The sequence below is a fragment of the Sceloporus undulatus genome, chromosome 3 (genome assembly GCF_019175285.1).
Source record: "Sceloporus undulatus isolate JIND9_A2432 ecotype Alabama chromosome 3, SceUnd_v1.1, whole genome shotgun sequence".
NCBI classification, from domain to species: Eukaryota; Metazoa; Chordata; class Lepidosauria; order Squamata; family Phrynosomatidae; genus Sceloporus; species Sceloporus undulatus.
The window spans coordinates 160420665-160435367 of record NC_056524.1 but is presented as its reverse complement, the minus strand read 5'-3'; the positions used below and the strand labels follow the sequence as shown (position 1 = coordinate 160435367).

The 14703-nt window shown below is 41.5% G+C and overlaps 1 protein-coding gene across 1 annotated transcript in view; it reads left to right on the top strand.

Moving 5' to 3' along the window:
* Positions 1 to 14703, top strand: part of MMRN2 (multimerin 2) — a 41422-nt gene that overhangs the window by 23692 nt on the left and 3027 nt on the right. Inside the window, exons 2-6 of the mRNA XM_042460801.1 lie at positions 3634 to 3756; positions 5460 to 5566; positions 6558 to 6632; positions 8098 to 8250; positions 11262 to 13130. Coding sequence (XP_042316735.1) covers positions 3634 to 3756; positions 5460 to 5566; positions 6558 to 6632; positions 8098 to 8250; positions 11262 to 13130 — 2327 coding nt within the window. The remainder of the gene's footprint in view (positions 1 to 3633; positions 3757 to 5459; positions 5567 to 6557; positions 6633 to 8097; positions 8251 to 11261; positions 13131 to 14703) is intronic.

The window sequence follows — 14703 nt, the reverse complement described above, 5'->3', positions numbered from 1 at the left end:
AACAAGTATTACTTGCTTTTGTCCTTTATGGATTTGTTTCATCTGGTTTTAATTTTATGGATGGTTTAACTGCAAATTAAATTGCAAATTATTTTCAAATTAAATTTGCATGTTTTTAGCAATGTCTTTGTAAAGTGCTTTTGAATGTATTTGCATCAACTTTTGTAAGCTCCCTTGAGTCCCAGATTTTGGGGAAAGACAGGCTATACATGGAAATGGAGATAATGCCACTGATGCTAAACTCCAGTCCATCATTTCATTTGCATCCTGGTCTCCAGTTGTTTATGGGAAGCCCATAAGCAGGGCTTGAGTACAATAGCATCCTCCCACTTATATTCCTCAGCAACTGCCATGTATAGGAACACTGCCTCTGATACTGAAGATGACTACTGGCGAGTGGTAGCCTGGAATCATAAATTTGTCATCTTTTAAAGCCAACCAAGTTGGTGGCCAGCACCAGTTCCCAGTTCCTTTTATCTGTCCTGAATCTTCTGCCATGCAGTAAGAGTGAATGATTGAGTTCTAATATGAAAAAAGAGGGAAAAAGCTTTTCCTTATTCATTTGCTCCACATGATTCATATTTCTATACACTTCCTATTTGCCCCCCCCCCCCCGGTCAGCTTTTTTTTTCATGCAGAAAAGCTCAAGTACTGTCACTTTTCCTCATATGGAAGTTGCTTCATTTGGGTTGCCTTTTCTCTCCCCCTTTACCCCACTCTACAATATCCTTTCTAAGATGCGGCGACTAAAGGCACGTACCCTTGGTTGTACTGAATCTTGGGGTATAGCTATGGATGAGGAGGCATCAAAATGAGGGCATTGCCTCCACAGATAAAAATTCTGCCTCTTGTGTCATCTTTGTTCAGTCTTCAAATATCTAGCGTTGCAGAGAGTGAGACTTTGAAAATGATGCTCACTTAGAGTTATTCTATTTGCTGTGCAGTATTTGCATTCCCTTGGTAACTTTGCCTGTCTCTTCTCTTTGGATGCCTTAACTGTTATTTCTAAATGCTTGGCTAAAGTTTTCAGTTACTGAAATGCTAGAAATTTGGAGACTGATGGAAAAAAATCCTTTGGGGGAAGGCAGATTTTTAAGAGAGAGCAATGGCCTGATATTGCCTGCCTTGTAGCCATACCCCTGCCCTCCCACACTTTTAGTGTTTCCCCCTGCCTTTAGTTTCCTTCTTTTGTATGCTGGTTGCTAAGTCTCTCACTGCCTCTGCCTTTTACACACACCCTTTCTCTGCAGGGCTGACCTCAGCCCCCACTTTAGTGTTTTACATCCTTTCCCATTGTTTCTGCCACTCAGGCTTCGAAGCCAAAAACTTTCCCATGTATGGAGATTATCAGAGTTTAGTTCTTCCATTGAAATCTAAGATTGGCCAGTCATTCTTCAGAGGCAGCAGGTTCTCTCCAAGCTTGGGCAAACACCACTCTATTTCAATGCAAATCTCCCAAAACAACAGTGGAAGAAAGTCTCTTGACCTTTCTGCATTCCCTGCATGACGCTAGTTGCATTGTGTGGAATTTTATGTTCCATTTTATTGTTTACCCACCTGTGCACTTTTTGGAGTAAGGATTATTTATATTGTCACAATGTGAAGGGGTGGCCCACCCCTTGAGAACCCATGCCCCATGCTTAGTGACCTATGCCAATGTAGTTCTGTTTAGAATTAGGTTAATTTTCCTTTGTAATGTAGCTTTCAGTACTTTGTCATGTTGGACAGAGGATTCAGGGAGTTATGGGCCCAAACAGACAGGCCAAAATAAAACTGCTTCAGGACACTTTGGAGGTATGCTGTTTAAATGATAATATACATCTTAAGAAGCCAGAAACTGCACCAACGCTGTAGGACTGGAACATGTCTTTGGCATGGTTTCCGGCCTCTTAGGACACATGCATCATTTAAACAGCATACCTCCAAAGTCACCCAAACCAGCTTTATTTTGGCATGTCTGTTTGGGCCCTAATATTACCCCCAAAAGTAACTTATCTGACCTTTGACTTTTGTTACAGTGAAAAGGCATGGAGATTCTTCACTTATGTTTTTTTTTAAAAAATGCTAAAGCATAAGACAAACATAGTTCCTACAACTTGTACCTTCAAAGTGCACTATCATACCACACTGTTATAGGGCATTATTCCACTTTAACTGCCATGGCAACATCCTGTGGAATTCTGGGCTTTATAGTTTAGTGAGGCCCAAGATCTCTCTGGCTGAGAGAGATGCCCTCTCCCTAAACTATAAAGAGAGAGCCAGCGTGGTTTAGTGGTTTGAACATTGGACTACAACTCTGGAGATCAGGGTTCAACTCCCCATTCGGCCATGGAAACCCACTGGGTGACCTTGGGTGAGTCACACACTCTCAGCCTGAGAAATCCCCACGATAGTTCACCTTAGAGTCTCCATAAGTTGGAAATAACTTGAAGACACACAACAGCGACAACAAAACGGCACCTCCCAGGATTCCTGAATCCATGGGTTGAGCCAATATGGGCACAATTCAGAAAGTCTCATAACAGGGTCTGCTGGTTTGGGGATGGATCCTGGGGGAAGGAGTCAGAATGGAACCCTGAGCAGTTGTGGACAAAAATGTGGGAGGATGTGGCTCAGTGGCAGAGCACAGTCTTTGCACAGAGAAGATGCTAGAATCATGGTCTGGCATCTCCATGTGGGGCAGGGTGGGCAACTGCCAGAGATGGGGAAGTACAAAAGACCTTGGAAGGCTGTGCCATCCTACTTTTCCTCCTCACTGTTTGTTCCTCCCCTTCTGATTTTAACCCCCCCCCATGGTTTCTTATGCCCCCAGGGAGCCTGGGATGCACTTTTGTCAAATACTGTGACATTTATGCACAGGAAAGACCTAAAATACCCTAGGGAGTGCCCCAAATGTGGCGGTTTTTGTGGGGGATCCTTTTGAGACCCTGTGAACTTCAAAACTGGCCATGGAAGGTTGCATGTGGCCTGCAGACCTGACTTTCCCCACTCCAGGTTTAGAACTAGGAAAGGCTCCTAAATATTGTAGACCAGGCTTTCTCAACCCGGTGCCCAATGTCTGGTGTTATCACCCCCCTGACCACTGGTCATAGTGGCTGTCTGGTGCTGATGTGTGATGTCATCCAAAACATTGTTAGAGTGACTTCCAAATCACTCATTTCATAGACTTTGCTGAGCAAAGGCCAGAGCTAACTGGCTCTTCAGGCCTCTGGGGTATATTTTTTGTGTGGCAGCTGCCAAATGCCATCTGATTTGCAGCCCCAATGATTGATATGCATCTATATATATATGTATGTATTTATATATATATATATATATACCTCTAGCTATCTTGTGTGGCTGTAGGCTCCTCAGGCAAACGTGGGTAGATTTTCTATTCCTTTCACATTCATCTTATTTAGAGGTTCATGAAGTGCTACACACAGACACACACACATGCACGCACACACAAAACAGAAATGAACAGGGAGGACAAGGTGATGTGAGTGAAAGAGCTTTCCCTGTGGATTTCTGCCTGCTACGTACCCATTAAAAGCTGAGTGACAGCTTGTCAAAATGACACTTGCATAACTGTAGGGTTGTATGATGGCTACTTTCATATTTTGAGCCTGCATTTCCTCTCCTATCACCTAGGAACTGGTGTTCCTCTATCCGGTCCCGGCTGATCACATACATAGCTGCCTGCAAGACCGAGAAATATATCATTAAGTCACAGCAGCCCTGTCCAAATGGGACTCCGGATTGTCAGAAGATCATGTAAGTATGGTAGCCCTTCCTCCTAATGAGGTTTCATGGTAGATTTCAACCCTTGTCTACTTTCTCTGAAGGTACTGGTTTATATATCAATTTAGATGTTATGGCTATCCTTAAAAAATCCTGGTGGATGTTGTTCTAAAACTCCCTGGGATGTCTGTCCAACCAGCAGAAAATATAATGTAGATACTGTATACCTCAACCTGACTCCTCTGCAAATCATACTGTTGCCCGAGGCTTTATAAAGTAAGGGACCAAATAAACAAAGACAGGTGTTTGTTGTCTGTTACAGTCAGGAAAGCCAAATTTGTTGAATTTATTATCCACCAAAATGGATTATATAAATTATCCAAATCTGGTCACTAAATTGGAGCCAGAAGCAAATGGAGACACAGACGCAGAAGCAGAAATGTAACCAGTGCCAAAGTGGGATAATCCAGGAGCATTTTTTTTCCAGTTCCCATGATCAAAATTAAAAACCTTTCTTAGTTTGGAACCTAAAATTATAAGGTTTGTATAATTTTGAGACTTTCAACTTGGCTCTTTCCACTATGTGCCAGATATCTTTTTCTTACAACATGTTGAAAGAAGAGAAGGTAAAGTGTGCATATGTGGGGTGGAGGTGGAACTTACTCACCAATGACAGGACAGCAGTGGTAGCTATTGGTTTCCATGTCAGTGGGGCAGTAGATCTGCTCCAAGTCTTAGTCCAGACTGTAAAGACTGTAAATGAGCTATCAAAGGTGCTGAACTCTCTCTTCTTCCACTGTTCTCCACCACCATCTTGTACTGGCAAATACAAAGTACATAGGGAGATCTTGTAGCACCGTTGAGACTAACTGAAAGAAAGAAATTGGCAACCTGAGCTTCCATAGACTTCAGCCTATTTCTTCAGATGCATCCAAATACAAAGGTATTGGGTTTGTGTTTTGCTGAGGACTGTGTATGGTTATCCTCAACAAAGCTGTTTAAATTTGCTTAAATGTAAAATCATTCAGGTTCAAATTTAGTGGACCTTTTAAAACTTAGAATCCAAAGTTTGAAAGTTTGCAAACAGGTGTCTAGGATCCTGAATCATCAGTGATAGCTACAATGATGGAGTTCCATCATCATCACTACTTCTGCCAATGACATCTGCCAAAACCTAACTCTTCAGGCAGACAGTGCCTGAACTGAAGGGTTTCTGACACACTACATATCGGGGTGCTGGCCAGTGAGAGCTATAGCACTCTTCTGTTCATGGTGTGTACCATGGTCTTTGAGGGGTGTCTCCAGTTGCCAGTCTCAATGTCCTTTATGACCAGGAGAGCATTGCAGTCATCATTTCCCAGCATCTCAGTCTGCAGTGCCTTGAGAACTCTTTAGTCAGTGTGCTGCTTAAGAGATACATTTCTGGTGTCACATTCAACCATTAGCAATCATAAATACAAATCCACAATGTTATGAGATTCTAAGTCCAGTTTTTGATTGTAGATACTGAACAAGCTGCCAGACATTTGTTTTGGTTCTTCATAGTGCTCCTTGGCAGGAATGGGAAGGATAGGTTGAAAACCTGGTTAGAATGTGTATATCCTCATATAAAAGGTTGGCCTAGTCCTTGGTTCAGAGGCCAGGATATCAGTACTTTCAACATCTCAGATTATTATTATTATTATTATTATTATTATTATTATTATTATTATTATTATGTGTGTGGTTTTCTCTAGGTACAGAACAGCTTTGAAGCCAGTCTACAAAGTAAAACAAAAAGTTGGAAGTTCTCTATATTGGAAGTGCTGTCCTGGCTACAGTGGCAAGAACTGTGAACATCATGGTAAGAAAGGCAAAGCCAAAATATCAATATGCTGCCAAACATTCAGGGACTCATTCAGGTTTCCCCATCGTTTAGGCTGGGCTTTGGCCAGACTTGCCATGTTTTCTTCCAGATGAGCCCCTCTGACATTGCCCATCCCTAAACTGCAAATACCTGGATGGATCCACGACAGTTAAATTGGAATAATAATCTGATAGCTGTGTACTGTGAATGGGCCCCAGGAGGATTTTCCAATGCTCTGGAGTAGCTTTGGGAGCACAAGCAGCTGTAGAGGGAAAGAGAAGATGGCAAGGTATCTTTCCATGGATGTTCTTCCTTCATGGTTGTCAAGATCTATGCTCTCAGTCTGTACCCTTTGCAGTATAAATAAATAATACATAATATAGCTTGGGAAAGTAATTTATCTGGACTACAGCTCCCAGAATCCCTCAGCCAGCATGACCAGTGCCCAACCTTGTTGTAGAACCCTGAACATTGTAGTCCAAAGATTAATTTTTACTAGCTATGGAGAGCCGTGCTTTTCTGATGTTGATCAATATATATGCAAATGCTTTGAAAGATAACAGTTTACATAAGCATATATAAACAGTAAATGACTGTTATAATGACTTGCAAAAGTATTCACACGCATACTCTTTGACTTTTCCCCATTTTGTGGTGTTACAACCTGAAACTGGTGTTCTTACCACAAACTACACAACAAAATATTGCTACCGTGTTACAGTAAAGTTCAAACCTAAACAATCGTGACACTTCATGGTTGCATCAGTATTCACTTCCTGAATCAAAGAAGGTGTATGACTACTTCTGCAAAGTAATGTATTTGTGTACTAGGTGCTGTAATATATCAGCATGTCTAGCAGTAAGAGATGCACATCTGAGATATCTTTTGAAGGATATACTCTATCCAAATGGATTTTGTACCCATATGTTGAATAATGAAAAGCCAAAGAACAACGATAACTACTGCTTTACTCAAATTTATTTGCAGAGCCTAATTTTCTTCTGGTTCCCACTGATCATCCAGGAGGCTGGGAAGAAGAAAGTGAAGCATTCTCAAGTCAAAGTATGTTTCAATTCATTACATCATCCTACAGTTCAATAATGTGTTCCAACCTTGTTTTGACTTAAAAATCAATGTTTGTTTTTCTCTTACGGCATTTTCACATACTATTACTAAGCAGAATGTTTCCAGTGCAGAAGGCCTTTTTATGCTGTATCATGTATAACCTGCCAAGAACTAATTTTGGCTGATTCATAATCTTGTTTTTTTGAAGTATTTCATAAGCTATAATATTCATAGTAGTGCTGCTATGTCGTGCCATCCTGCTTTGCTTTCTTTTATCCATTTGGATAATATATTTTGGTTATTGCCAATAATAATAGAGATTGATCTACTGAAAGATGGATGGATGGATGGACTGACTGAGTCATGATATGGAGAATTCCCTGCATCATCATTGACATCATCATCGCCATTACCTATCTGTACACTACTTTCCTTATACAAGTCAAAGTAGTGAAGAACCCAAGCAAGGGGTTCTACAACTACAAAAACCAACAATACCATCATCCATAAAGCTAGGTGTTGTCCAATTGCGAATATTTTCTGGTTTGTGTGTGTGCGTGCGTACATATGGCTGTTTCTTTGAAAGGATTTGTTTTCATTTTTATGCTCAGGCCCATCTCTGCATGTGTAGCCCTCAGATCCCACATTTGTTGTTGGGATCATTTGGCCTCATGTTGATGTTGACTTATGAATTTGATACTATGGTGGCATCCAGAAAACATTGTGCATATGGGAGGACTGCTCATCTGTGCTTTAGAGCCATTTATTTGAAACAGACAACAGATATGGATTAAACGTGGAAGCTTCTGTGTGGCAGTGGTTCTGCCAGTGAGCTGCTGTGGTCCGATAACATAATTAAGAAAATCCTGACCGTCAAATAAAAACACAAAGCATCTAAAATACATTCAAATTGTTAAAATCGGTCTAAAATTAACCACATTAAAATGAGGCACTTTGGGAGAATTAAAGCAGCCACAATTGTGGGACAGTTGTGGAACAATGGGAGAGCCAATTTCTGTCCACATCTGTCTCTGGCATGGTTTGTGGCCCGAAAGGACAGCAAATTGTAAGCTTTCTTATTACTGCAGCTTTAAGGCTGGGGGAGAGAAAAAGCACTCAGGGATTTACTGCCTAAGATGCCAAAGTAGCTTGGCTGGCTCAGAGTGATGTGTTACTTTGGGCTGGGGAAGGTGTAATTTGCTGCTCTGCTTCTGTCAGCCTAACATCATTGAGAACCCCTTGGTGTTGGGCAGGCAACCAAAGAAGGAATGGAGCTTGGAAAAGTGGCTTATTTTCCATCTTGAAATCCTGGAGCCAATCAGCCAGATGGCAAGTGGCCATTCTGACTGAGAAATTTGAAGAACTGTATTTCAAACAGAATAAATTTCCCGAGATCTGAGAGAACTGAGTTTGTCTGTTCTCATTTCTTTGTGACTCATGTCTTCTTCATTGCTGGATTCAGGAGAAATCATTGAAACCCACCAGAGCCATGAAGCTCAGCTAGAGGATCTGCAGAATGACGTTCAGCAAGTGACAAACCATTTGGGAATCTTACAGAAGGCACTTCATCATAACATCAGCAGCACCAGGGGAGAAGCTAAACACAACCAATCAGGTGAGAGAGCAGCTTTAGGAGCCATGGACACAGGGAGACCCATCTCATGGAACCACTTGGGAACTTAGATATTGCTGGTCCACTGACATTGTGTGTGTGTTCCCTACCTTTATGTCTGTGTAAAAGATTTCAGGCAGCAGCCTATATAGTCCATGAAGAGATAATTTTATTGAATTTATAAACTTGCTCATTCCCCCATCCATGTTTTATAATATGCTGTAAGACTGCCAAGATCCAGCATGGTATAGTGGTCTGAATGTTGGAATAGGACTCTTCACTTAGTCTTAGCCCAAGAAATGCACTGGGTAGTCTTGGGCAAGTCACACTTTCTTAGGCAATGGGAAGCTTCCTTTGAATAAATCTTGTGAAGAAAACCCTATGACAGGGTTGCTCTAAGTTAATTGAATATAATCTGCAGTGCCTGAAAAAGGCAAGTGAGGTAAGTCAGTGGTATCCCTTATAATGCATACAGGCTACTCTTCGCATTTTGTTTTGTACAAAGAATATGGCCATCATCCCAGGAGATGAACTGCATAAAGAGAAATCTGGAATTCGCCCAAATAATACATTGTAAAATGAGTGGGTGTGATGGAGGAGAAAATTGTCATCAAGTTGATAGAGGGCATTTATCTAGCTCCTGTCTCTTAGCTTCAGCCCTGTCACACATACGCAGAGAGATACACAAACACATTACCCTGCCTTATCTGCAATATAAGTGATACTACAAACTTAACCCACCTACTTTTTTTAGGCACAGGTATTCCTCAGTTAATGAAATAGATGTGTTTCTGGACATTATGTCTTAAACAGAAAATTTGGTACCAGAAGTAGAAATAACATAGAAAGAATAGGGGTAGTTTCCTACACCACACAAAAACCTGAAAAAGAGTAGTACATGTTGCACTAAAGTTTTTATTCCAAATGAACAGTATACACATTGGAAATGAAATAACCAGGTCAGATAAGCCTTGCATAAGCAGGCAAAACGTTCTGAGCCCTCTTCAGACCACTTCAAAGTTTCGTCCAAAATGTATCTTGAGGCCCCTTTTTTTCTTTGTTTCACCAGCCTCTGCTTTTCTTATGATTTCCATGTTGGTGGCCAGACTTACAGCTCTATGCTATTTTAATATGTTGGGTAGGGGCATATGTGGTGAAGCAGACTAATTTGCCATCCTGGTTTCTCTCTGTTTTGCAGTTCATGCATGAGCAGCAAGGGATTCTAGAGGTAGCTGTAGTTGAAGAACAAGAGGAGGGCCAGGGTTGGCAGAAAAAGACTGTATAAAAAGGAGCTGCAATTCATTCTAATGCTGTAACTTGTGGTACTTGAGGCTGCCCATAAATCTGTTTCAGAAGCTTTAGTTCATCTGCTGTCAGATCACTCCCAAAGGGGAGAAGCTACTCTGAGCATGCAACTCCATCATCCTGTACACTTCCAAGCATAACTTGCCACACTGGCATGATTTAAGGCACTCTGAATAGCTTAGCCCTAAGGGACCATCTGCTCTCATTTGTTCCAGCACAATCTTTGAGATCCACTGAGTGCATCCATTTAAGGATGGCACGTGGGCAGCATGTTCAAGCAGCTGGGATGACACTATAATTTATAGTATTTCAGGTGGTTGCGCCTAGAGAGATAGTTTGACATACAGATGTGAACAGGCAACCATATGCAGCAGGGAAAGGACCTTTTTTGCCCTCCAGATGTTTTGAACTGCACCTTCCTTTACCATAGATCATGCTGGCTGGGGCTTCTGGCCATTGACATCCAAGACATCTGGAGGGCCAAAGGTTTCCCTTTCCTGATACTGTACATACATTCTTGGCTTGAACAGTTCCATGTATCATTTTTGGTGTATCATCAAACAGCTGTTTTTAAAGCACGGGTGAGAATCCTGTCATTTGTAGGCTGCATGATGCCATTAAGACTAGTTCAGAACCTGACAGGGCATGGACATGCAGTTAGTGTTTGGGTTTGCATGGGAGTGGGCAGCATTTCCAGTGAGGTTTTTTTTCACTACCCAAACCAGAAACGATCATCTAATCACTTCCAGGTTTTTTGAGGGGGAGTTCAATATTGACATTTTGGGAGGGATGTAATGGCTCACAGTAGGTCACCACAGAGCAAAACGGAGCCCTGGAGCTTAGCCACCCTTGTCATAAAGATATTGGAGCATCTCAGGTCACTTTGTACAGAGAGGCATTGCCTGTCTGTGCTTGTATGCCCCTCCCAAATCTAGAGGAGGATCGGAGTGGGCTTGGAAGAATCTTCAGAGGACTTCCATCTTTTCAACATCTAATGTCTTCTAAACTTCCTTGCCAGAGAGGGAACCCAAATGCACCAAATCCATTTCACAGCAATGTGAAAATGTGTTACTAAGACAACAGATGGTTTTACATATAGAAACAGAATACATGTTATTATAAAACAGTTGTTCAGATTTTGGTCATTTCCCAAAGCATATTTAGAAATGGTCAAAATATACTGGACATGCTCAAATGGGTTTAATGTTTCTGGGTTTTCTTATGAGTAAAAACATCGTGATTCCTAATTAATAAATTAGGGCACTAATAAAAACATCATGATTCCATAATTAGGTTTTTCCCCCCTCCTAAGATAAAATTGCAGCATGGGGCAGGAGGCACTGCTGGGACCTTCCCTGCATAACACTTACGTTTTGACAAACTTCCATTAAGTCCAGTAGGAGGCTTTTTGCCTAATGTGGATGGCAGGGGTTAGGGGTTGACAAAAGGATTGGCATTTCCTCCCCAGGTGAAGCTTTTCCAGATCACATACACACATATATACTAGTTCCAAGTAGGCTTTTATAAAAGCATTCCATTGACTTCAATCCAAACTCTTGCATGAATGGGGCCAAAGAGCATGGAATGGAGAGGTGAGGTAAGGAGTGTGGGGAGGGAGAATGGAGTGATGAGCTAGTTCTCTACCCCTTTTCTAAGTAAACAAATGCTTATTTTATCTTGTATTATTCTCATTCTTCATTGCATTTCAGAAGTACAGGAACAATTTCTCCAGCAAATGCTCTTTCCTCATATGGAGAATTTCTTGAGGAAGCATTTTCAACCAGTCTGGGCAAGCTTAAATAAAAGTCTACAGGATCTTTCTACTGGCCTGAAAAACCTTTCCCAGAATGTTGAGGCTAATCGGAGAAGCATAGAGAGGTTCCAAGAAACCACTGTTCCCAAGAAAGATTTCCAGGAACTGGGAACAAAATTTGAATCCAAAGTTCAAACCAATATATGGAGGGTGGACCAAATGAAGAGAGAAATAGAGGATCATTTCCACCAACAGCAAGCAGCCATCCACTACAATCTCACCATGATCAAAGCAGACACCGACATCAAGCTGAAGAGAAACCATAAGATACAAATATCGTACTTGTTAGCTTTAAACAACAGCCTCACAGGCATGCGGCAAGAGCAAGATAAGCTTCAAGGCGAACTTGAAGCTCTAAGCAGAAACCTAGTGTTCCCGATACAACTTGGCAGCCAAAATGAGGCATTTGATGAAGTCGACATTCAAATTCTCAATCAATCCCTGGCAAAACATGCAAAACAACTAAAGGAACTTTATGAGCAGTCTGAGGAGGACTATCAAGAACTCAATCAATCAATCAATGGCTTAAAAGCCAGCTCCAAGCAGGACATAGAGGAGCTTAGAATAGATTTAATGGAGAAGAGTCTAATAATAGAGGAATACAGAGAAGGTTTGGAAAGGAAGATTCTGGCTCTCAATAATACGTTGACAAATATTGAAGAAAGTCAATGGGATCTGGAAAGGTCTCTGAAGGCATGCCATTGTGAAAATCTTCCTCTCAGCATTTCCGCAGAAGATCAAGAGAACATAACTCAGATATATAGAGAAGAAATGAAGCAACTGGAGGCACGTTTAAAAGATCTTGCTGCAGCTTTCCCCCTTATATATCAGTCTCTAGATTTCCAACAGGAACAGAATCGAAAACTGGAAGATGGCATGTCTTTTCTTAAGTCCCACGCTGACACACTGTCTGAGGATATGACTACCCTGAAAAAAACTGACGAAAAGATGCATGGGCACATTAAATATCTCAACAGCTCTTTCAACTCACTGCTGGTAGATGCAATGAGACATGAGAAAGCACTTGTGGCCATGCTTGGAGATGAAATTTTGGAAGCCTTGTCTGAAGATGATCCTGGAAGTTTTCTCTTGCCTCCAGATCATTTGCAGGTTATGAATATAGAAATGATCTCAGATCATCTCAAGAAGCAAAACCTTACTCTAGAATCTGTTATGAACAGAATCCTCTCTTTGGAGATAGATTCCAAGAATAACCTCAATGCTCACAAATCTCTTAAAAATCCAGTCCTTGAAAAGCAAATAGAGGACATGGAACAAGTGGTCAACACCCAGCAAGGCCGAGTGGAATACATGGAGCCAAACCATGAAGCTGCCATGGAGGAAGCCCCTGTGTATCAAGATATTATGATCCTAAAGAAGGAAATTGGACACCTCAATAAGGAGATGAAGGGATATCGGTTGCAATGGGATCGTGCCCATTTGTGCTGTAATCAGACCAGGGTCAACCTAGTAGAACCACTCAGTATTTCAGTGGAGAATTTGAGGGAAGACCTTGCATCGACCCAACAAAGCATGGAAGAGCACTTACAGATCGTTCAAAAGCTGTTTGGAAGCTACAAAGAATTAGTTGCGGCAAATGTAAGCTTGGATGTTGCCAAGATCCAGTCACTGATGGGCAGAAAGATGAGGAAGCAGCTTAAAGTTCACGAGCAGCAAAAGATGAGAGACAAGAAAAAGGCCACGGACATTAAAGAAGGCACTTTAAATGGAAGAAACAAGATACATACAGAGATTTTGGAGACAGGTAAGTCCCTTCCACACTTTCTAGAACTCATTACAAGTGTTAATGTTTTCAGTAGCCGTCACAATATATCATCATCAAAATCAGATCCATAGAAAGGGGGAAATGGACAGGAATATTCTTATTCCATCCTTAAAAGGGACACAGCTGGTAGAATTCAAAGACATACTCATATTAGTCTGTCTTCGTATGCAAAAGGGGTTTTATTGCACCTCTGAGATTGAGAAAAAGTAAATTGGTAACATGAGCTTTTGTAGACTGCCTACTTCATCACATGCATGTAGTAAAGTGCCTGTGGACAGGCATTTATGTCTGTCAATTAGCAGGTTGTGTGTGTGAATAGTAATGGAAATGCCAAGCCCATGGGTATGGTGATCGGGTGACAAATTCAGTTTTAACAATGGATGATGTTTCATGATCACTGGGGAATGAGTGGGAGGAAAAATATTGCCTAAAGCCAAGATGATAGAAAACAAACATTTATAAATGTTTACTGACAGTGAGGTAGAGGACATATCATCCAAGCTAGACAGAGCAACTTAAAACAACCTAGAGGAACTAAAGCAACAATTGTCCTAATGCAGCCTTAATTACAAGGTGGTGTCTAGATTTTGCTTTGTTGTACTCTGCATTACAGTGCCATCTCCTGGCAGGAAAGTAAAGTTTCCGAGATACTTTCTCAGAAAGGGAATCTTTTTTTTCCTATTAAGAAGCTAATTTCTTTGGAGGCCTGAAGTCTCTGACATCTCAGTTCTTTCTTGTATCTCACATTCTGCCCCACAAGCAGCTAGGAGAGGGGTGTATGACTTCTGAAACAAGTCTGCTTACTTGCCGAGAGCCTTTGAAATTAGGTCGAAGGCCGCAAGCTGCCCAGCCCTCTTCTGGTTTTGGACTGAACTACACACATGATAAACTTGGAGAGATAAAAGGGGCTCTATCACTTGAAATATTTGGTGGGAAATGTATATTTTAAAATAATCTTCTTAAAAGAAATGAAATGAAATCTCTCCCAAACAGAAACTAGCACAAGGGAAAACACTACAAATTTCCATCAATGAACCTGGGAAGGTGAAAGCATCCAGATGCAACAATACAAAATCTGCAAATCTCCCAAGGACCTCTGCAAAGTCCTAAGGGATGTCTTTTGTTGTTGTAGTCATATAGGAACATAGCCAAACCCTGGTGGCTGCCCCTATTTCTCTCAGGCCCCTAAACAGCCCTCTTGGGGCGTGGGGAAGGCACCCTCAGATAGAAGAGAGGTTCCTGTGCAGAAAGATGGGGTTGAAGCAGAGGTCCATTTGATGGAACTATGGCCTGTTACAGACTGCCAAAATAAAGCTGCTTCGGGTCTCTTTGGAGGTATGCTGTTTAAATGATGCATGCATGCTAATAATCCGGAAGCTGCACCAAAGCTGCACTCCAGTGCTTAGGAATGGAGTGTGGCTTTGGAGCGACCTCCAGACTCTTAGGACCCATGCATCATTTAAATAGCATATCTCCAAAGAGACCCAAAGCAGCTTTATTTTGTTAGTCTGTAACAGGCCTTTATGTTCAATCAGGTGATGGAGTGGAGCTA